The sequence below is a fragment of the Petromyzon marinus genome, chromosome 2 (assembly GCF_048934315.1).
Source record: "Petromyzon marinus isolate PM22_M1 ecotype Great Lakes invasive population chromosome 2, UKy_Petmar_22M1.pri1.0, whole genome shotgun sequence".
Taxonomy (NCBI): Eukaryota; Metazoa; Chordata; class Hyperoartia; order Petromyzontiformes; family Petromyzontidae; genus Petromyzon; species Petromyzon marinus.
In genome coordinates, this window is record NC_133668.1 from 14656866 (window position 1) to 14680619 (window position 23754).

General features: G+C 45.2%; 1 protein-coding gene across 33 annotated transcripts in view; it reads left to right on the forward strand.

Annotated features, from left to right (window-relative positions):
- The first annotated feature begins 16300 nt into the window (after window positions 1-16300).
- Window positions 16301-23754, forward strand: part of LOC116946623 (CLIP-associating protein 1-B) — an 86615-nt gene continuing 79161 nt past the window's right edge. For 32 of the 33 annotated variants that reach the window (XM_076070297.1, XM_076070333.1, XM_076070326.1 and 29 more), the window contains exons 1-3: window positions 16301-16378; window positions 17507-18042; window positions 23538-23616. In XM_076070297.1, the coding sequence (XP_075926412.1) occupies window positions 17851-18042; window positions 23538-23616 (271 nt within the window). In that variant the 5' untranslated portion in view covers window positions 16301-16378; window positions 17507-17850. Of the gene's footprint in view, window positions 16379-16402; window positions 16841-17506; window positions 18043-23537; window positions 23617-23754 lie in introns of those variants that run through there. The other variant, XM_076070299.1, reaches the window with a different exon arrangement.

The window sequence follows — 23754 nt, forward strand, 5'->3', positions numbered from 1 at the left end:
GAAGAGCTCACGGGGAGGAGGAATTTGCTCGGAGGAGCTTGGTGCTGAGAGACCGCAATTGACGCTGCGGCCGTTCCTCCTCCCCCCCCAGTGGAACCACACCTCGCCTTGGAGGGGCCACCAAAGGAAGGAAGCAATGGGCGATTTCCTTTGATTAGCCCTCCTAAGGCACCTCCCCTGCGCGATCTCAGCCCGATCCCACTTCCCTTCAACCACAAACAATGCCCCTATAAGGGCACGTGAAGGCACACTGTATAAAGCAATTGTTGGCTGGATGACCATTATTGATGGCTTCACTGTAAATAATGTAAGGGCTAATTTTCGGAGAGGGGCTGATCTGATATGTTTACGAGTTATCTATTGTCTTTGTTTTAGAGGTGGTGTGGAAAAATTCCTAAAAAGTGATCCCTTGGATTTCATGTATTTTTAATCAGGATATTCTAACATAATCATCGTAAGCACGCCCAAACTGTTGAACGTATATACGTGTCCATTAATACATTCTCTAGATAGGGCAAGCGCAGCAGGAGTGCAGGGAACAGGCATTAGTATGACTCAACACCCATTTGTATCGCCAGCGCTGATGCTAAAAAAAACCACGATCCACTGTGTATCCATTTGTTTTGGCTGAGTTGACTTCAGTGAAGTCTCGCTCATGCACTAATAACAGCTGTCAGTGTGTGCACATGGCCAGAAATCAAATTCGGGATGATTAGGTCCTAGCACCATACCGCTAACGACCTTACCACCTCGCCCCATCGTCGCACACACACACACTAGATAGTTGCAATATTTTAATCGCACCCTCGTTGAGGCTTATTCACAAACACGATTGCCCGCTCTGTGCGTCGATTGGTTTTGCAGGCTGCGTGTGCTGCCTGGCGTTTGTATGAGGCTTTGCGTTGGGGACTTTACAGTGACCTCCTAAAGGAGGTCCTCCTAAAAGGAGGTCACTGCAAGTAGGTCACTGCAAGGGCATGCAGGGCCAGCGCTGATATAAATCTCACACCCGCACTGGAAACAGCAGGTCACCCAGTGTAGATTCAAAGAGAGAGAGAGAGAGGCGGTTACGAGCGACTGCCTCCAAAAATGACATGTACAATCACGTCGCAAGCTCACTCTCCAAACAGGCAAGCAGTCCAGGAAATGTATTTATGCATGTACAGTACATATGTATGCTGAACTTCTTTCGCACCGTACATAGCCAACCGTGATAATCGGAGGTGCGTGGGAAGGACGGCAAACTAAACACAAACAGCTGAAGATGGTGGCATGCCATTTGTACTCTGCGGAGATCATTAATTCCATCGGCCATTCATTGTCGGTTCGCTTCTGGATGAAGGGTTCGCCAAGCCGTTGCTATCCGGCGCAGTCTTTAATCCATCGAGCCCCACACGCTTACAATCGCAGCCCCCCACCCCCACATCAACAACAACTACACTCCCCAGCTACACCCATGCGCTGAACCTTTATCAATGGGAGTTCAACCCCGCGATGAAGCTTGGGGAGCAGAGTGGAGTTCAAACGAACTCACAAACAAACACCTTGTTGTGAAAGACCCGACGCAGAAGATCCCCGGGTTTGACCTTCCACGAAGCTCATGGTCCACCATAAACCACATCCGGACAAAGCATGGCAGATGCGGATACCTGATGCACAAATGGCAAATTAAAAACCCTCAATGTGCGACTGTGGTCATCCAGAACAGACCATACAAATACAAAGGGGACATCATACCAGGGACGTGCGGTCAGGGGAGGCAGGGGAGGCAGAACCTCACCTGTCATACTCCAATGAAAGTAGCTGTTACGAAAAGTAAAAAATAATTGACTAAAAAATAAAAAAAATTCCACCGATCTGTGTTATAAATGTAATTTCTGTACGATTCCAATCATTTTTATCGTCAAAATCGCCAAATTTGCAGAGCTCCGCTGCAAATACAAGAAGAGACGAGAGGTGAGGCAGCGACGAGCTCAGCCTCCCCTCTGATTGCGCAACCCCTCAGTAACTGGATGGAGCGCGGGCAATAAGCGCGTGCCTGTTACTATCTCAGTGTGTCACCAATGTAATGTTTGTAGACCCCTTCATTTCATGTCCTCGCCTTCCATACTCCAAGTAACTTATTTCACGTATGTGTATAAAGATATTTAGGCTCGCTGGTCTCGTCACGAAACTGTAATGAAAAAGCACCAGGGGAGGCAGCTATCACATCTGCCTCAGTGAGGCCATGCCCCCCTCGGTGAGGCCACGCCCCCCCTCAGTGAGGCCACGCCCCCCCCTGTGTGTGAATCTGACACTAGCCAGTGCCTCTCCAGCCATTGACCTCACCGCACGTCACTGCATCACACGATACACTCCACTGCTCCTGACGCGGTTGGCTGGCTTGAGATCACCTGAATATGAAATTGTAGTTGTTGCTCAGCATCTACATCAGCCATACGAAATAAGAAGAAGCTACACTACGGCATGCAAGCTACCACTGAGTCAATATTTCACGGTGATAGATTACAGATGCGCTGGTGTAGATTACAGATGCGCTGGTAAGAAAATGGACAATTTAGACGGACTGGGTGTTGACGTCACGCAGAGACAATTGCCTCTTTATCTTTGACAACCGCTATTCACATGCACGCTGAGAGGAACACTGACTTTACATTTTGTTGAACCTGAGCGTTGTGACGCCGGGGCGATGAGAGCTTCCACGGCCACGTGGCGGGGACCCGGACACGGGATGTCTCCTAACATCGGTCGACGTAACGAACGCACGTGGTTTAACAAAAAATAAACAACGGGCCACTCTTTCTTTCGTTTGCATGAACGAGAGAAATTTACGAGCGCGTGCAAGGGAAACGTCGGACCTCAAGCTGAACAAGTCGAGGCACAACCCGAAAACGCAGCGGAGAGCTACACAGCACAACTGCTAAAAACCTACGTGGTGCAACTCGTTTTAATTAAAGGTTGACAAATATTGACAAATTAGCGAGGAATGCAATAGGTATTGCACATGGACGCGCTGCAACACAAGCAGTCATTGGTTTTCACACCTGATGATGACTGCTTGTGTTGCAGTCGAAACGTCGTGAGAATTTTATTGTTTTATATATATTATTATTTTATTATTTCCCTTCAACGTGACTTTACCGAAAGAACCAAGAATATGGTGTAATCTGTTATGTATTTGATAAAGGTCACCAAAGCAGCAACAACTCAATTTCAGAAACACGACACGTAAGCATCACCTAACCCTGTGCACGGTACAATAAGCGATGTTGATATTGAAAACGAACAATGCTGATTTTCACCAAATAAAACGAGATTAAGTCGTCTGCCCTATGAATGACCTCTGCCGAAACCTGAAATTCTGCCGACGCGACTTGGTGCCCCATGCGCCCCAGCTCCTGCTGCTGAACTCGTGCCCGCTTCGCCACTGTGGGTGCCCACCCCCAACCCCATCCCTCTGGCCTTTTTGTTGTTGTTTGTTGTTGTTGTCCAATCATAACTGCAATGCTTATCGACGCTTGCAGACTGTAACGGAACACGGTGTGCCCTCTGTATAGCTCCTATTTTAAGGCAGTCAAGTGCCTCGCAAGCGTTATTTTCTCTCCACCACTCCTTACTGTATTCCCCATCCACAACCCTCCCTCCCCTCGTGCGAGCCGCTACGAAACGTTATCAAGCGCTTGTAGCTGTTTCCTTCCCGTGCGAAATTAATTGATCCCATTGTCCGATGCGTTGCAGCGCAGCAGGAAAAAATCGAGGTGGAGCTGAGATAGATCGCGAGGTGGTGTTGAGTCAGATTGCTTTAAATGCTTAAATAATGGCCTTGCTGTCTGCACTGCGTGACACCCCCAAGCGACGAAGACTCTCCGTTACCTTCACGCAACCTTGCACCATCGAGCAGCAGGTCGGGCAGACCCAGCTTTGTGTGGTGGGAGAGCAGGGCAGCCAAGGAGTGCACTACCCCCCCCCCCCATTATTTATATCCAGATAGTGCTCTTGGTGTCAGCGTCATGAGACGAAGGAGCTAATCAGATCTCTCTAAAAACAGTGCGAGCCCTTTATGCTTAGAGAATGGCCCAAGGAAGTAGATATCACAACCACTCTTTTGAGTGGTTTCTGGTCCCCATATAGTACAGAGCAGCGTTATCTCGCCCACTCTATCACAAAGAGCAATACTGCCTATCGCATGGGAGTCAAACTAATAACTTTTTTAATCTCACAGCTGGAATATATCAAATTTAAATCAAGATCCAAAATTTAATATGACAACCAATGGTGACCAGCCTGAGACCATCAATGCATGACGCTTGAGATCCCAGTTTAATCACAGGTGGCCAGGCGCGGTTCGTCCACTAGGGAGCGTTGGGTCGCCGCCCCAAAAAACAGTATGAGATGAGAAATTATTTTTCAAGTAAAAATGCTTTTTTTGTATTTTTTTTTACATCTAATTATCCTTTCAACGTGAATTGCCTAATGAAGATTCCATTTTAAGTTGTTTATATTAGAAACCGCTGCAACACCACAGTCTTATGTGTGCCTCGGGGAGGTCTCGGGCGGCAGTGAAGGGCATCCGAGTGAGAGATGTCCCCCCCCCCTTCATTCGTTGCGATCAGCTTCGTATTTTAGCCACGCCGTTTGAGACCCATTCAGAGCGGTGAAAAAGGCGCCCGTGGCTGTGATGAGACGACGCCACGAGGCGATGTTGCGCTGTGCAAATCGAGCAGCTCACGGCCTACACGCTCTAGGAGGCAGGGTCAAAGGGGGTTGTGCAGTGTGGTCTTGAGGATCATGGGGACAGCATTTGAGTGCTTCGTTCTTTGATTTCGTATTGTTTATAAATTCCTACCGTTGGTAGATAGTTATATCACTTTCAAGGGATAGGCGAATAACATGACGAGGTTTTAATTAGAACACCATATTTCCAGAGGTCACTCACAGCAGCCCCGCCGTGTGGAAATGCCACGAGCAGCCACTGCAAGTGGCTGCCCAGATTCTCAACACAGGTTTCAGTGGTACCAACTCGGCGCTTGACTCACTCCTCACCAATGAGCTGGAGTATATTGGTGAACACCCGAGGCATTTTCTGCTTGTTATTTTCATAATGACCGGTGACGCTTCTTGAATGTGTGCCAATGTACAAAACGTGCATTGTGCTGGGTGCAGTGACATAGTGGCCAGCGCACCGTATGTTTATTACAATCCCCGTGCCTGTGTACGAATTTCAGTATTTAGGAGGCAACGGTGGTAATATTGCACATTACTGGCCTAAATTAGCTATTAATGTGTGACTAATAGGATGGTCGCTAACAACACTTTCAACAACAGTCCAAAGCGCTGAATAAATCGTTGTGTTTTTGAAGTCACCATATATATTTTATAGCTACATAATTATCTATGTTGTACGGCGTTATGATATCAGTGGCCTGGGTCACTGCCAAGCAGTACACACCATTGGCATTGATGTCTGAAACTCAGCCTGGGCCTCCCTCAGGTCATCTCAGCCAAAAATAACTTACTGATATGGTCTGACAACAATCAGTGCTCCCCCTTGGGATACAAAGGTGGCTGATTGCGGTGATTGCTATAGCACCCATTGTGTGCTGTTTGCCTTGACGGGTGCATTCACTTTAACAGTTCGCTACGGCTGCAGAGAAAACTGTTTTATTATACACGAACACACTGTCCGTACAATGCAATGTAGTTGCATTTAATGTGAAATGCTTTACGGAGAGTGAAATGCAAAGACAGTAACAGACACGACAGAAATGATCACATCAGCTCGTTTATTTGAACAAAAATACCACTTATACCCACCGAAGGATCGTGACTTTATCGTGGTGGTGGTGGTGGCGTCTGTGTGTTGCAATGACCCTCAGAGCTTTGTCGCCTGGAGTCTTGTACTCCTGGTAGGGTCTCCGTTGGCGAACAGGTCTGGGTTCCAGATAAATAACGGCCCCAAAAAAAGCCCCTCATAAGTGGACAAGAGATACAGGGATACACTCCTGGAGTCAGACATTGGGGTGGTGTTCGCCGGCAAGCGCCTGGTGGCCGAGTGACCCACGTAAGCCGGTAGGGCCCAGACCGAAATGGCTACGTGGCGCCGTCCTGTGGGCCCATCATCCGCAGGACAAAGGGCGAGGGGAGGGTGCGATGCCAGGGAGAGAGATGGTCTCAGACGGACCTGGACCTTGGCGATGGACACTGGCGGGCGAAGACCCCGGGGCCGGCTCAGGACACGCTGGCGGGACTATGTCGCTCAGCTGGCCTGGGAACGCCTGGGAATTCCCCAGGAAGAGCTAGAGTCTGTCGCCAGGGAAAGGGAGGTCTGAACTGCCCTACTCAAGATGCTGGCGCTGCGACCCCCGCCAGGACAAGCGGACTGAGATACGAACGAACAAAGTATTGTTGGATTTGAGCGGCAGTCATGGCCCAATCTGATCAGGCCAGTTTTCCTTGGGTGTATGTTTTGTACCGGCTATGAGCATTCGAAACCTGCAAGTTCGCTGTTGTGAACTGTGATTAGTTGGTGAATACGTTACGTATTGATTAAAAACACTTAATTTTACTATGTCATTGTTTTAATAAAGCTAAAGCTGCGCCCCATGCTTTGTGTACCACACACTGACGCGACTCCACGTGCACTGGCGACAATGCCGAAAGGCTGACAAAACTCATCGTTCGCCACGTGTAATATTTCCGCTGTGCTTATTTTGTATTGTGACCTTTCTCTTTAAATCCTCGTTCACATTTCCTCTACTTTTCTTTGCATTTCAACCTCAATGAATAGATATCTGATGGAATAGTAACTGCTTACCAGCAGGGGCAGTTTCTGACCCTATGTTTTTAGCAGAATTGCAGTTCTGACAGTTGCTCTGCATTTATCTGAACACCGAATGCACAACTGCCATCGTTTTCTACATGACAGGACACTACAGACATTTCTATTTCAACGACATCTTTCCAGAAACATCACCGCACGCAAAGTGCCCAGAGGAACATTTCCAATTACGTGAACCAATGATCGCGGCTATTTTAATATCATCTTTGGACATCTTTATTCAATGAACCGGTGTTAAGTGGCGTGATTTATCCTGTTTGGCAATCGGAGATTAAAGGGTAAATCTGGCGTGTGTACAACACACTTATTGGATGCGCGATCACGGACATCCGTCTGTGGGATTAATGAGTCCAGCTGTCCGCGACGGCAAGGGAGACGGAGTGGGCCCACGGGCGCTTGAGCCCAGGGATGTGCATAGAGCAGAGGCACTTATCATCGGACCGCAATACTGGGCTACCCGGAGCAGCCCATGCCCGAAGACACGAGAATGATGGCTGCCCCAGAAAGCAACCGCCCGGTATGGTGTGATTCATCAAACACGTTTGTCCGACATTGTGCGGGTAATTTGTAGGAAGTATGAAAAGGATACACCAGACCTCGTTAATGTTGTACCCGATAAGTAACTATTTATTGATTATACAGTAATATTTTAACTCGTGGTGAAGCATTTATATCATCTGTGTGTGTGTGTGCAGTCTGTGAGATAAAACATTTTTAAAAATCAGAATGTCAATTTAGCTCCGGACTCTACACATATATACATATAATAATACTGAGGATTAATGCGTTTAGTTCATTACCGTATCTGATTGAGATGCTAAAATAAGGATTCTTAATAAGCCGAACATCAAGTTTGTGCAATGTTGATGTTTTTACAAAAATATACTGCAATGCTTTTGTAGGGCAGTGCAGTGTTCATACTATTTGAATGTTTAGTTACGTGCAGTGATTATATCAAACCTTGGACAGATATATTCTCACCGTAATTTACAAAACTGTCAAAAGATACGATAGCATCTATACTGCTGCCACTCTTCTCTATCTGCTGTCACTCATAAAGCAACTGCAGCAGATATTTGTGGAAATGGGTGAAAATATCTAAACATCCCTTAAAGTATATATATACTCTTAGCTCTTTCGGTAAAGTCACGTTGAATATGAAACAATAAAATATATATACCGAAAGAGCTAAGAGTATGAATTACTGCAGTAACGAAAGCTTTAAATCAAAATTTATGCCTTAAAGCCACAAAATTGCGAAGGAATGCAGCTCTCTCCGAGCAGGCAGTGACACGACGGGATTGTAGATCGCCAGGTGTAGTGAAGAGAAATACGGGCGCCTGTCACAACGGCAGACAAATCACCCATTAAAATGTCTCAGCAGCCAAGGCCGAGTCGTCACGACGGGGAGAAGACCGTGCAAGCAGTAAGTATGTGACCTTACTCCCATTAGTATATGCTGAATACTTTGCCAGCTCCCGCATGATGACAAGTGGCCGTTAGTGTGAACGAAAGCTTGCCCAGACATTAAACCCCCTCTGAGTTAATTGGGCAAAGAGGCACAGAATGGTTCGTGCAGAAAATATTAAATACTACAGTAACTGAGAGAGGTCTTCCACACTTTACATATCGAGGTTTCCTTTAAAAAAGAGAGACTATGGGCCCAATATTATTGTACCAATGGCAAAACAAACGTCAGTGATTGTACATGTCAAGTGCAGATATTAATGGCGGAAAGTGGCTGATACTACTGTCGCCATTAAAGGCAAAGGTGAGATGAGGTGAGAAGGCGACAGAATGAGAAAAAAAACATGGTGTGAAGTGAGTTGACCCCGCGGTTAGCCAAGCTGTCTCCTTTCTTGTCTTCAGGGACTCGCCTGGCCGGCTGCCCAACCAGAACTCCAATAAGGAATTAGAAGAGGTTATGTATAAATGGAAAGTAGGCTCACAGCCACTACATCCTTTTCAATGTCATGTATGGTATCAAACAATAAACTTGCTTCACAACCCTCACTGCTTGTGATGAAATCTACTTTGATTGCATTAGCCTGTGTCTATATAGAATTTGGTGAGCTCAGGCCAAAATTGGCTATTTTTCTGCTGTCTAGTGACCCTTGTGGTCCTTTACATTTACACTTGGGACCCAGAATACGAGGGCAGTTGTGGTTCAAATGGGACCATTCCAAAGCCATCAAGAGTGTTCGTGGTGTCACACCATTAGCAAGTTAACAGATTATGTATTGGCTTATTGGGAATGTTTTTGGCTTTTTTTATGCAATTAGCATGATGGTTTTTTTCTTAACAAATGTCAATTATTTCTTAAGATAATTTCTCGTGATTAATGTGTACACAACCATTGGTACAACTCACATAATACCAACAGCTGTATATTTATCAGTGCAAACCATGCAGAGGAATTAATTAAACACACGACTACACAGTTTACACAAGACTCTACCATTCGGGCAATGCAAGTGAGTTATTTAACTCCAATGACAAACCAGCAAGAATTCACAGAAAATACGATACTTGTTCTACCTATATGAGGTGAAGATTACACTTGCAATGTAAGGTGAGCTGTATAAACACAACATCATAAGCCAGTTAATCAATCTGTAATTATTTTTAGGCATCATCGTCACTACCTCTACGCCAAAACTATTATTAGTTGCACTCCAAGTCATACTTTATTTTGGGCAGCCACTGTTGGCCAGCCACAACTTTCTAATTTTTCAATTTCATTAACCAGGAAGCTAATGTCATTATATTGCCGTTACACAAGTTGCTATACCCGAACTATAATGTGCACAGCCGCTGCCACTGGATTCACTGCGTTTACTCAAAAGGTTCCGCCTCTTAACACATTTTTTTTCCAGGTTGTAAAGTTACAATTGATTCCGAGAAATGAAAACAATTATACTGTACTCTTTGGTTCTTTCGGTAAAGTCACGTAGGTAGAAATAAAATAAAACAAATCACGACGTTTCGATCGAAACACAAGCACTCTTCATCAGGTGGAACAACCACAGCAAGAAAATTCTGAAATAGGCGAGAGAGCAGCCGTGGCAAGAGGGGGAGGGGCAAGGGGGGAGACAGAGAGAGGGGGGCATCCAGATATATAAACATAGACGTAACTTATCCCGAGAAGATGGATACAAATGGAACAATCATTGGAAGGATGTTATTAACCAGGTAATCCCTTGGCTGGTTGTGCTTGTTTCCACCATACCTGCAACACTCAGCTTCCCACTTCTAGCCCCGCCCACTTCCCCCCTCAGCCTCACGTCCTCTTCCCCGAGCGCTCACGCAGCCCCCCCCCCACTCTCTCTCCCCCTTTGCTCCTCCCCCTTTTCTCACCTATATAACCTCTTGCCACGGCAGCTCTCCCGCCTACTTCAGCATTTTCTTGCTGGGGTTGTTCCACCTGATGAAGATTGCTTGTGTTGCGATCGAAACGTCGTGATTTGTTTTATTTTATTTCTACCTACGTGACTTTACCGAAAGAACCAAAGAGTATGGATTCCTGCAGTCACGAAAGCTTCAAATCAAGAATCATACTGTAATTACATTGGCATGTATTCACACTAACAGCCTTCACACCTGACATACTGCATACTCATGTGGTCAGCACAGCAAGACACGATATTGGAGTTAGGAGCCCTTGTAAATATGGACATGTGGACGTATGCATGTATCGTATGTTGAACCTCGTTCGCATCGTACGTAGCCAAGCGTGCCATTCGTAGGTGCACTCCATAGAGCCACGCTGGCAGTGGATGGTTCATCGGACCTTGGTATTCCGTACAACTATGAATGGTCCCATGGGATTACGCCTTTTTTGCCCGGTTAGAAATGCCTATAGCGCCACCTTGTGGGCCGTACGGGTTCTGGCGCCTCAATGCGACGCGAGTGAAAGAAACGCGAATGATTCATGGCCGAGATGGGTGATGGTCTGGCAGAAGAGGCAAGATTCTGCCATGGCCTGATTTGTAGTCGACTTTCGGAGTCGGCATGCAAGTGTGCATTTTTCGCTCAATCGGTTTTCTTCAAATAACAGTGGGCTTTAACAACAAATTTGCCAGCTGCCTGTATTTAGATAATGACTACTGGCCAAGATATGGTTCCATGACATAGCTCTAACCATGACGTCATAGAGGCAATATACTGTACTCAATAATCCTGGAATATTGAGTTTCCTTGCAGCCTCCCTTGGTTTATCATTTATGGATGGTTTTACCAGGTCACCATTTGAACCATTTTGGGCAAAATCAAGGTGAATATAATGGTGAGCATAATGTAACAATTGCACATTATTATTGTACGTAGCCTACACATGCTGTGTAATGTAACATGATTAGAGTAGAGAGTATTTTTCTTTATATTTGTTAGACTGCTCTGTAGTAACCCAATGATGGATTGCAATTTATACGCAAAATGTCACAAACGTTATGGGGCTATGCATTTGTTATGCATTTAGGCTATGTGCTAAATACATGCCGAATTAGGCTATGTGCTACATAAAAACTGTATGCCCTGTATGCAAGACATCATTACTGTACTAGATTATTATGTAACCATTTGATCAGGATGCATAAGTGGGGCAAGACTCTATATCACTCGTGTCAAACTTGTGGTCGCGTTACAGTGATCATGTGTTCTAAATAATTTCCATACAGAACGCTTGGTGCTGCCAGGGGCATGCACGGTACCAGTACACCGTTGTGCTCAGTACATCCCTTCTTATGAGAAGTTGGGGGGGGGGGGAGACTTATGTGAGCGTGGCGAATGTGGGAGTGAGATTGGATATTGGATCACAGTTTTACAGGAACGCCCATGGGTAACGATTACTCCCCCTGTGTGCCTTTGAGCGGGCACAGCCTGTTAGAACACGTTGACCTTCATGCAATAAAGAGTTGCAAAACAAAATTGTGGAAAAAATAATAAAGAGTAAAATAAATTCCAGAATATGGTGCGGTGCCACTTTTGATATGTAGTCCAATGTTTTAAGGGTCTACAGTCTCAAAGCAAAATAAAACAAACTGCACCTACTAAATGAAGGAACACTCGTGACATTTCTCACGTTATGGATCACAACTCTACAGAAGAATACATACGACAATAGCTGAAGAAACTACTGCTCATGAGCTTCCAAGAATGCCCCATGAACATGTGAGCATGTGTATAGTATTCTCCATAATGAGTCTCATATGTCCCCTCAATTTGCAGATAAATCCACACAATATACAAAAGGCGTAAGAGTGAATACCTGTGGGGACTTGTCTAATATAAAATGTACTGAGATGGGTCTCATGCCAAAAATGCTGGTGGTGAAGTAACATTGAGCTTTAGCTACCTCATGTCTTCCGTCACAATAAATTACTTGGCTAAAAAGGTCAGCCAGTTAAGTCTGATTTCATGTTAAGAAACCTCTTCGGGAAACTAAACTTAGCCCTAGCCCTACTTGATAATTACATTGGCAGCAAGGAATGCTGTCTTGTAAACATGCGGCAAAAAGTGAATATGGCTAGCCGTGTTCAGTAAATGAAATCCAAAATTTTACCAGCAGAGGGAGTCCAGAGTGATAAAAGAAATTACACTAACAAAAAATGTTTGCTCCTGGGAAGTGTTATTTCCTAATTGCTAATGCCTCAAAAGTACAGAAAATAGCTATTATTCCCCACAAACTTTGCCTTTGTGACCAGGGCAGTGATATTTAGAAATTTACCTATTTTCAATGAGAAAACGGGCGAATTTGTGTCTTTTCGTTCACATAAAGTCAGAAAAAAACAAAATGTGAATCAAAATTAACATGTATTTATACTAAAGTAATACAAAAATTACTACAAAATATTTAGACATCAAGGCACACTTCCACAGGCGGGACTGGCCATAGCGGACCGAGTTCTCTGTGGGGAGGAACAACGTCAAGTGGGAGCCACTGGTGGACCCCCGGAAGGTGCTGATGCCACCACTGCACATCAAATTGAGCCTCATGAAACAATTTGTCAGAGCTATAGATAAGGAGTCGGCAGCATTCAAGTACCTTCAAGACTTCTTCCCTAAGCTGTCTGAGGCAAAGGTCAAAGCCGGTGTCTTTGTCGTACCACAGATAAACAATATCCTGGAGTGCAATGAATTCCCCAAGAAGCTCACTAGTAAGGAGAAATCGGCTTGGAATAGCTTTGTCGCAGTGGTTTGTGACTTCCTGGGAAATCACAAGGTCGAAAACTATGTGGAGCTGGTTGAGACTTTGGTGAAGAACTACGGCACAATGGGCTGTAGGATTTCCCTCAAAGTCCATATCCTTGATGCTCATCTTGATAAATTCAAGGAGAACATGGGCGCATACTCGGAGGAGCAAGGCGAGCACTTCTACCAGGACTTTGAATGCCGCTACCAAGGACAGCATAACGAGAACATGACGGGAGACTACATTTGTGGGCTGATTCGTGAAAGTGATTTACAGTATAATCGTAAATCTCTAAAAACTACTCCTAAATATTTTGTAGTATTTTTTGTATTACTTTAGTATAAATACATGTTAATTTTGATTGACATGTTTATTTCTGACTTTATGTGAACGAAAAGACACAAATTCGCCCGTTTTATCATTGAAAATAGGTAAATTTCTAAATATCACTTATAGATCCTGACTTGCTCTATGTGATAATTATTTAAGGAATGTAATTGGGGAAAAATAACGTCCTGCTTTAGTCCTGGTGAGAAGCATAGCGCCTTGGTTTTGGAGGTATTCAGGACTAGTTTAAGAGCAACTAGCTGATGTTGTAGTTTGTTGAAATCACCCTGGAGCTTAGCCAGTAAACACGGAACGTCGGGCCCAACATTAGCATGCAGTTGGAACCTTTGGACCAACGGTGGCCCAAGGTGTCGTGTTTACAGTGGCTTTTGGAGCTTCAAAATTACGTGTTGTTACAACCGATCCTTTTCTCCAAAGTGCAATGTATATAAAGTTAACTTTAAAACACCTACGGTCGTGTACATTTTTTAAAAGATATATTGTTCTGGAAGTATGTTATATTTATTAACGTCTGTATTGACTGTTTGAAGTTGTATTGGTCCATTTTTATTATAAAATGTGTTTTCTGCGAAGTTGTAGTTACGGATTGAAATGTGCTGTTTTCTGAACTTTGACCACAGGTCTCCTTTTAAAAATCGACTTATGGTCTCGAAGGGCTGTTATCTGGTCATAAATAAAGGTCATCCATCGACAGTATCTAACTGGCTACAACCCTGCTGATGAGTCTCAGATAAGTCGAATCAGTCCAGTTATCCACTTAATAAAACAAATTCTGCTGTATTCAGACAGATATCCTAATGTAAGCATATATAAGATAAAAACTCACTGCATTGGTCATGAACACCACCCGACAATCATAAGTATAGGCTATACTACTACTCTTCTCTCTGAAAGAGGACCATTGCCCAAAACATCGGCCTTGTACAATATATAATGTATTTTGTGTTGAAAGGCAAGTGATCGAGAATGTGGCAACTTGTTTTTTTCTTTAATGCCTATGCATCATTACAATGTTACCCACATTTTTCGCCTCTTACATTTTTAAAAACATTTACTTTATTATATTTCAACGTGGTAATTAAGGGACCCATTCAGTGTGTATATAATTTAGTGTATTGCAATGAGTTTACACATTGTCTCGCCAATGACACCCTTACCTTCCAACCAGGACCTCAAAAAATGTCCCAATGTCCCCTTCACGGATCCTGGAATATCACCCAGCAACGTGGACGTAAAGAATAAACACCTCATTCGAGACCCAAACATTGCAACCTCCTGGCTCTGACATTCCTGGAAGACACCGGTGTTAACCATCGACCGCGCATCTCCTTCGTGAACGTAAACTAAAAGATAAACCGCCACATCGGTGCGATTGTGGCCATGCCACCAAAACTACGGGACCATATTCTTGTGAACCACTGTAGGAGAAGGAAAAGCGAAACTACACGAACTCTCTCTCTCTCCTGAAGGCCTCTCGTGGCTCGCTGCAGACCTCGACGTTGGCACTGAGCTCCTGAACACATTGCTGCTGCTGCTGCTACCATCGTGCGCAAGCATAGAACACATTCCTGCGGAGGGAGCTGGTAGGAACGTTGGGTTGCTCGGTCAATGGCCAGGGTCAACGGCGGCACCACGTGGTGTATTCCGCACAATATGTCCGACTGTGAGGGCGGGCACAAGCCGGCGTGAGTAGGTTAAACGTTGAGTTTTATAAGGGCACCACGGGGTGACCAGCCCCTCCCCACCCAGCCCCACCCCACACAGCCCCACCCCTCCCACCCCCCACCCAGCCCCACCCTCCCCACCCAGCCCCTCCCCACCTTCCCCTCCCCACCCAGCCCCTCCCTACCCTCCCCTCTCCACCCAGCCCCACCCCTCCCACGTGGACAGACATCCACAGACATTCACAATTAATCCTCTGCCTCCTGTGAATTAATCCCGGTTGGGCTTCCAGTCCATTTAAGGGCACCACGGGGTGACCAGCCCCTCCCCACCCAGCCCCACCCCACCCAGCCCCACCCCAACCAGCCCCACCCCTCCCACCCCCCACCCAACCCCACCCTCCCCACCCAGCCCCTCCCCACCCAGCCCTTCCCCACCCAGGCCCTCCCTACCCTCCCCTCCCCACCCAGCCCCACTCCTCCCACGTGGACAGACATCCACAGACATACACAAACACATTCCTGCGGAGGGAGCTGGTAGGAACGTTGGGTTGCTCGGTCAATGGCCAGGGTCAATGGCGGCACCACGTGGTGGTGTATTCCGCAAGCCGGCGTGAGTAGGTTAAACGTTGAGTTTTATAAGGGCACCACGGGGTGACCAGCCCCTCCCCACCCAGCCCCACCCCTCCCACCCCCCACCCAGCCCCACCCTCCCCACCCCCCACCCAGCCCCACCCTCCCCACCCAGCCCCCCCACCCAGCCCCTCCCCACCCTCTCCTCCCCACCCTCCCCTCTCCACCCAGCCCCACCCCTCCCATTTTATCCGGGTGTCCGGATACACGTGGACAGACATCCACAGACATACACAACAATTAATCCCCTGCCTCCTGTGAATTAATCCCGGTTGGGCTTCCAGTCCACCACGTTTCCTACCAGTAATAGTGCACTTACTGCATTGCAAGAACGTCCTCGACATCATTACAATACTTAACAACCTAAAACATTCTTCTGGGTTATTTCGGTAAAGTCACGTAGAATGGAGATAAAATAATAATAATAAAAAATAATTATTACAATAAAAAACAGCTCTTACGTTAAGCCAACAGTGGGATTGAATTACAATCCCTTTTTTTTCCCGTCAATCCACTGCCGAATGGGTGAACACTTGTACACGATCGTACGTTGCTAAATGTAGTTGCATACACTTGTTACTGTGTTAGTAAATAGTAATAATAATTGTGTATATAGTTGGTGGTGGTGGTGTTGGTGGTGGTGTGAGGAGCGTGGGAGGGAGGGAGGGGGGGCGGTGACGCACGGGTCTCATGGCGCCGCCACGCGAGGTGAGTCGCCGTCAGCTCGGGCGAGCAAAACTACCACGAAAAGTCGCACAAAAGTGCCTCTAGAGCGGCCGCTCTCGTGCCCCGAGACGGCGACAAAGGCGGCCGCTGAGCGTCCACAGTCCAGGCGCCGCTAAGCCGGCAATTTTTTTTTAACTTTCTCGTCGTTACGCGCGACGACCGAGGAATTTTTTTTTTCCCTCGGTGGTGGCGGGGTGTGGGGGTTGACCGGTCTGGCCTGGAAAATTGCGCCGCAGCCTGGCGCTAGGCCCCCGGCGGGGTAGCCCGGCGGCGATTGCCGCCACTTAAAGAAAGAAAGGAGTAAAAAAAATGATCGTTATTTCATGTCAATTATATATGTGTTTTTTTTAAAGAAACCCTGTCATTGTTGCTTTAACATCGGGGCTGTCCGCATTCCAACATGATCAATCTTTGTTGAAGACATCGAGATTTCTGGAGCCCCGGGTTTGTGCAACTTTTTTTTACATCATGCGCCGGTTATTGGTGTCCGCCGAGTTAATTGTTGAACAAAAGCAAAGTGGTTTGGAAGAAAAAAAAACTCTTGTGAGCGGCCGTGCCACTGGCGAGGCCTGTCAAGAGGTAACGCCGATCAGTAGTGGTAGTGGTGGTGGTGGCCCCTGCCGTTTTGCAGCGTTAAATATTTTAAACGTGAGACAAAGCGTAGACGGCGAGGCGGTAAACACAGCAGCGTTGTTTGTTTCGGGCGTGTTTGATTTTCTTTTAATTTAAACAAAAAGTTCCGTCATTTCTATTATATCGGGCGGCAGCCAAGTTCTTGGCAGTGCTGTCCCCCATGCCCCCCATGCCCCCCGCCGCATTGTTCGTAGTCCACAGGAGGGGTTTGTTTTGTTGCTGTGCATCGTTCGTGTTCGTCTGCTGGGGCTCGCACTCGTTATTTTGTAACATTTGGCCACCTTTTACGGTCGGCGAGTTGTTCGCGGCGTACTTTTGTGGAAACGGCTTGCACGCGTTGTGGGCCTCGGTCTAAACCGTCGAAGGCAACTGAAAGCGAAGGGGTGACCGCCCTCTAGTTTTGCTGCCCGTATCCGTCGTTCTCCCGTCTCTTTGCCGACAGCCTGGCCTCTTGTTTTTTTTGTATATGTCCCACAGTTCTTCTGCTTGTCCAGGAGCTGACGGGGGAGGATGTTCGTCCCGTTCACAAGCGACAAACAAACGAGGCCGCACGCTTGAACATTCTTGGGGAGCTTTCGAAGACTTTCATCTCGGAAGTTGTCAGTGGCTGCTCGACTCGGATGTCCAGGAAACCAGAAGTTTATTTTTTCCACCACCACCACCACCACCTCCTCCCCCCCTCTCCACATCTTGTCTAAACTTTTTTGATCGGGAAAACAAACAAAAAAAACCACTCCATCTTCCGATTCAAATAACGAAAGCAGGAATTGAAGCGAAAAAGTCCCCGCGTCGTCTTTGTAAAGCGCAGAGTTTAAACGACAATGGAGCAGAATATGGAGTACTTCTTGCTGCAGGTTATGCAGAAGGATGTCAGCAAGCGACTGCAGAGTGGGCAGGAGTTGGTGTACTACCTCTCAGATCCTGTGCGATCGTGGGATGTGGAGCAGGACCCATCGCTCCTGGATCGTATGGTGGACGGACTCACCGGCTGGGTTGGTTCGAGCAACTTTAAGGTCAGTTTTTGAAGGTATCGCTGTGCGATGGCGTGACCACGCAGTGTCGTTGAAACACAACATTATTCCAAGCTCGGAATATGTCCAGCTCGGAATATGTCCAGCTTGGGATATGTCCAGCTTGGGATATGTCCAGCTTGGGACATCTTCGGTGTCAAACAGCGGGGTGATTGCTAACGGGTCTTAATCATGCAAAAGTGAAGGCGACGTTTGCCTGTTAATGTGCCTCTCACCAAGGGGTCGTTTTCCCCAATTCGTGGCTTGATGCCAAAGATGATGGACAGGCCCTCGAGACGTATAGAGTTGATCGACTTGTTTAGAAAAAAAAAACGCTGACGTACCTTTCTTTTCAGAGTGTGAAGAACGCTTATTTATAATAGCCATGAAACGTTGAATTGATAGTTAATGTGCCGATTCATTTAAGGTGAATCGTGTTTTTCCATTACAAATTCCTAGGAGGAGCTTTGTGTTTTTGGCTTACTTTATTCTCATAGGCACGGGAACCAACTTTGGACCATCACAAGTGGCCCGTTGTGTTGCAATATTATATTTTAAAGATTTAAAAACCAAGCAATACTTTCGTTTCATTTGGCACTGAATGTTACGTATCAAAAAGTTTCCTTTCAACTATAATTTTGCACATTCTTTAAAAATAATTCTGTAAGCGATACATATTGCAGACGACTACATTACTTTATATGGAAATAGTCAATTTGCAAAATCCTCACTTAAAAAAAAACATCTTTCCTGAGCAAGGAAACTCGTACATGTTCTAGATTTCATCAACCAGTTATTGCTGTTACTTGAAAAAAAAAATCATTCCTTAATGGTTGAATGTAACAACAAGCTGATTTACTAAGGATTATGCCAGACTGCCTTAGGGGAGCTAATCCCTGAGTCCTGCCCTGATCAGCTGTATAAGCTTTCGAGCAGTTCTTTAATTGCATTCCTAGTTGCTTATGTCATTGCTACTTTAGAGTACGTTTTGTGAAGCTGCCCAAAGTCGTATACAGTACGGTATGTCCATCCTTTTTGAATGTAAAATATTTCATCACAAACGTAAACCGAGGTGTAAGCAGTGATGGTAATGTAATGCTGTACAAATCGCGAAAAATACCACAGTGCGTTTGTTTTACGTGTGATGTTGCTTGTATTTGCAATGGGCCAACAAAATGCCCACGGTACAGTACTAGTATAGTTTTGTAGGTAAGTATTCTCAGTCAACTGATCTGGTGACTCCCAATTTAGCTGAGTGACCGAGTTTGACATGCCATGCCAGCTGAACCCATTTGACATGTGCTGGTCACAGGGCTGCTTAAGAAGAGGGGCAGCTTTTGTAGTACATTTTTTTTGCTGATTCCATGCTTTTAATTTCCATTGCTGTCCATTGGCCCTTTGTACATTGTGTTTGGTGGTCGAGGGCCTGTGGTGCTCGGTAAACGTGCGCAACAGACATGCTTCAATGAATGTTTGTGGTTTTGAGTTAATATATATTGAACAACTGGAATGGTACCGCAAGACAGTAGTTGTGCCTGTTGGTACGGCACTCTGCAGCTGCTTGGCATCCAACGCAGCAACGTAACTAAACGGATTCATAAGATAGGGTTGTACTTTTTGGTAACATTTTCATTTGCTATGGGCTGTTATTCTGTCACATGCAAGCTCGTCCATGAAATTGTGAAGTCATTGAAGTGTTACAAAACAGTGTAGTTTATTTCACGAACATATGATGGCACCTCACTCAATAAATTACGAAATATACATTTTCCACATTCATCTCTCAGTATACATTTTGTAAGTTTCAACGACACAGTGTTGCATCAAGCCAATGTGTATGCTCATTTCATGTCCCTAAAACTGGGTTTAGAAAAAAAATTAAGTTGAATAAAAAATGCCCTGTCTTTATGAGCATAATTTGAGTAACTTATCAACTTTTCTAAACAAACTTATTTCTATCTTGATTTGAAGTTTTCGTGACTGCAGGAATCCATACTCTTTAGTTATTTCGGTAAAGTCACGTAGGTAGAAAAAATAATAGATCACGACGTTTCAATCGCCACACAAGCAACCATCTTCACCTGAAGACGGATCGCCACACAAGCAACCGTCTTCACCTGAAGACGGATCGCCACACAAGCAACCGTCTTCACCTGAAGACGGATCGCCACACAAGCAACCGTCTTCACCTGAAGACGGATCGCCACACAAGCAACCGTCTTCACCTGAAGACGGATCGCCACACAAGCAACCGTCTTCACCTGAAGACGGATCGCCACACAAGCAACCGTCTTCACCTGAAGACGGATCGCCACACAAGTAACCGTCTTCACCTGAAGATGAATCGCTACACAAGTAACCGTCTTCACATGAAGATGGATCGCCACACAAGCTACCGTCTTCACCTGAAGACGGATCGCCACACAAGCAACCATCTTCACCTGAAGACGGATCGTCACACAAGCAACCGTCTTCACCTGAAGATGGATCGCCACACAAGCAACCGTCTTCACCTGAAGACGGATCGTCACACAAGCAACCGTCTTCACCTGAAGATGGATCGTCACACAAGCAAACGTCTTCACCTGAAGATGGATCGCCACACAAGCAACCATCTTTACCTGAAGACGGATCGCCACACAAGCAACCGTCTTCACCTGAAGATGGATCGCCACACAAGCAACCGTCTTCACCTGAAGACGGATCGCCACACAAGCAACCGTCTTCACCTGAAGACGGATCGCCACACAAGCAACCGTCTTCACCTGAAGACGGATCGCCACACAAGCAACCGTCTTCACCTGAAGATGAATCGCTACACAAGCAACCGTCTTCACATGAAGATGGATCGCCACACAAGTAACCGTCTTCACCTGAAGACGGTTGCTTGCGTGGCGATCGAAACGTCGTGATGTATTAGTTCTTACTTTACCGTAAGAACTAAAGACTAATGAAACCTATTTCTCTTTATCGCCAAGCACAGTGATGTATGATCAAACACCCCCCCCCATGACAGACATGGTGTGGGGAGACCTTCATCCAGCAGTGGGTTGACAAAGAGTAGAAAATAATTGCGTTATACTAATTTGCTGAATTCATATACTGTGCTTCATGCGTTTTACAGCAACTTCCCAATTATAACTCTAATTGGATTGCATAAGTGCATTTTGCTCATTTTTACATTAAACTCGTTCATCATCAACCACGCTGTCCACTGCTGGATGAAGGCCCCCCCTAAGTAATCGCCATCCTTCAAGGCCTTGTGTTGCTACAATATATCTTAACTATGAACTGGCCACATCGTTGCATCTCCTTGGATGTTTTATTGATTGTTTCCTCTTGGCTGCAACTATCATCAGTCTTGACAAATGGCCCTCATCGCTCCTACCAATCCCACTTACCTTTACTCCCACTCAATATTATGTCTCTAATTCTCATTTGTTCTCTGATCCATGTTTTCATTTTACTGTGTCTCAGTTTATGACACGCGTGCATGTTATCTTGCTTGTATTCCTTTTTCATCGTCCATGTTTCCGATCCATGTGATAGTGTCTAATGTGAACTTGATGCAAAAAATTATTATTACATTTGCATTGGTCAAGTTTATCTGGAGCCCAACATTGCAGCCTTCATTACGTTCTTCAAGAATTTCCTGTCATTAATTCAGGAATGACTGTCCTTGGCAATATCTAAGATGATAAAGAATTAGACACATTAACCTCCTCTCTCACTTATATATTCTTTGTTCACTAGGTCATTGGGAACAGACTAATGGGTAATGTAGAGGTGAAATGTTGTGTTCTGCCATCGACTACATGCATGCTATCAATCAGATCCTGGAAAAGACATGATATAATGTTACGTGATTTGATGCATGTTGAACTTTTTTGCACCGTACGTAGCCAATCATGCTTACCGGAGATGCTATGTGAATAGCATCTAAATGCAACCACATCTCTAGATGCTGTACAGAATAAGTTGGCATTTACTTTAGTGAGAAAGAGGCGGTCGGACACCGGCTGAGGAAAATGGATGAGAAATTATCTCAATCGACTTAAGCTTGTGTATGGCCGTGCTCGTTTTGCAAGACGACAAGTGCATCTTTGTTGTGGCCTGCAGAGACTACAAGTGTATCTTTGTTGTGGCCTACAGAGACTGCAAGTGCATCTTTGTTGTGGCCTGCAGAGACTACAAGTGTATCTTTGTTGTGGCCTACACAGACTACAAGTGTATCTTTGTTGTGGCCTACAGAGACTACAAGTGTATCTTTGTTGTGGCCTACAGAGACTACAAGTGTATCTTTGTTGTGGCCTGCAGGGACTACAAGTGCATCTTTGTTGTGGCCTACAGAGACTACAAGTGTATCTTTGTTGTGGCCTACACAGACTACAAGTGCATCTTTGTTGTGGCCTACACAGACTACAAGTGCATCTTTGTTGTGGCCTGCAGAGACTACAAGTGCATCTTTGTTGTGGCCTACGGAGACTACAAGTGTATCTTTGTTGTGGCCTGCAGAGACTTATGGCATTTATTTTTAAATACTTTTAGCTAAAAATTATGAACATGTGAGCTACTTGTCACCCAAAGCAATTTACAGTTTTATCAAATGGCCCAGTGTTTTATTGCCTTTTTGACCAATCACGTGTAGTGTTTCATAGTCACTGAGTGTTGTTTTCATTATGGCAAGCACTTTCCTAGTCGGTATTTTTGCCTAATATTCACATTGCAAGTACTAATTACTCAGCATTGCCACCTTCAAACTGTTACACCGATTAATCCTTCTTGTCAAATGATACAAAAGTATAATATCACTCTGTCTTCTAATATTTATTTTTTGAGCAAGAAAAACATCCGGACCAAAAATAAAAATGGTGCATTATTCTATAACGATGGCCTGCAGCATTATATGAGGAGAGAAAGTGCATTGTCATGGCTGCTGACAGATAACTTGGACATTACTTAGCATTTTACATATATCTGAGAACACTTGCTCTTCATTAAGGATTGTTAAACAAAATGTGGAATCTTCTTTTGCAAAGCTGCTGTCCTTTGCATTGTGCTGTATCCCATAACTATTCTCCTTGTAATGTATTATTACGTCAAAGTACAGTACTCAATTTAACATCAAAATTATGTTTGAGGTGTTTTTGAAGGAGCAAGGATTGTTAAACAAAATGTAGAATCTTCTTTTGCAAAGCTGCTGTCCTTTGCATTGTGCTGTATCCCATAAATATTCTCCTTGTAATGTATTATTACGTCAAAGTACAGTACTCAATTTAACATCAAAGTTATGTTTGAGGTGTTTTTGAAGGAGCGAATTTGGCCACCAATTAATATGCACCTGTTTCAACAACAACACAGTTGGTAAATGTTGCATTGAGGTAGTTTACATGCATGAACACTGAACATTATGATTATCGTCAGTGGCAAATTGACCATAGCCTTAAATGTTCAACAAGTGTATGCAGGCCCTTACAGCTTGTTTGGCATTCCCCCAGGTGTCCCTGCTTGGCCTAGAGGTGCTGGGGGCCCTGGTGGATCGCTTGCAGGATCGATTCAAGATGCATCTGGGCACAAGTAAGTCATGAGCATGCAACCTCTCACCATAACTTTGACTTTCTTTGGCTTTTGTTGGGCATGTTCACGACTGATTGTGAATTATAAGCAGGATGATTAGAAGAAGAATTGACTTTACCCTTTTTGACAGTAACACAG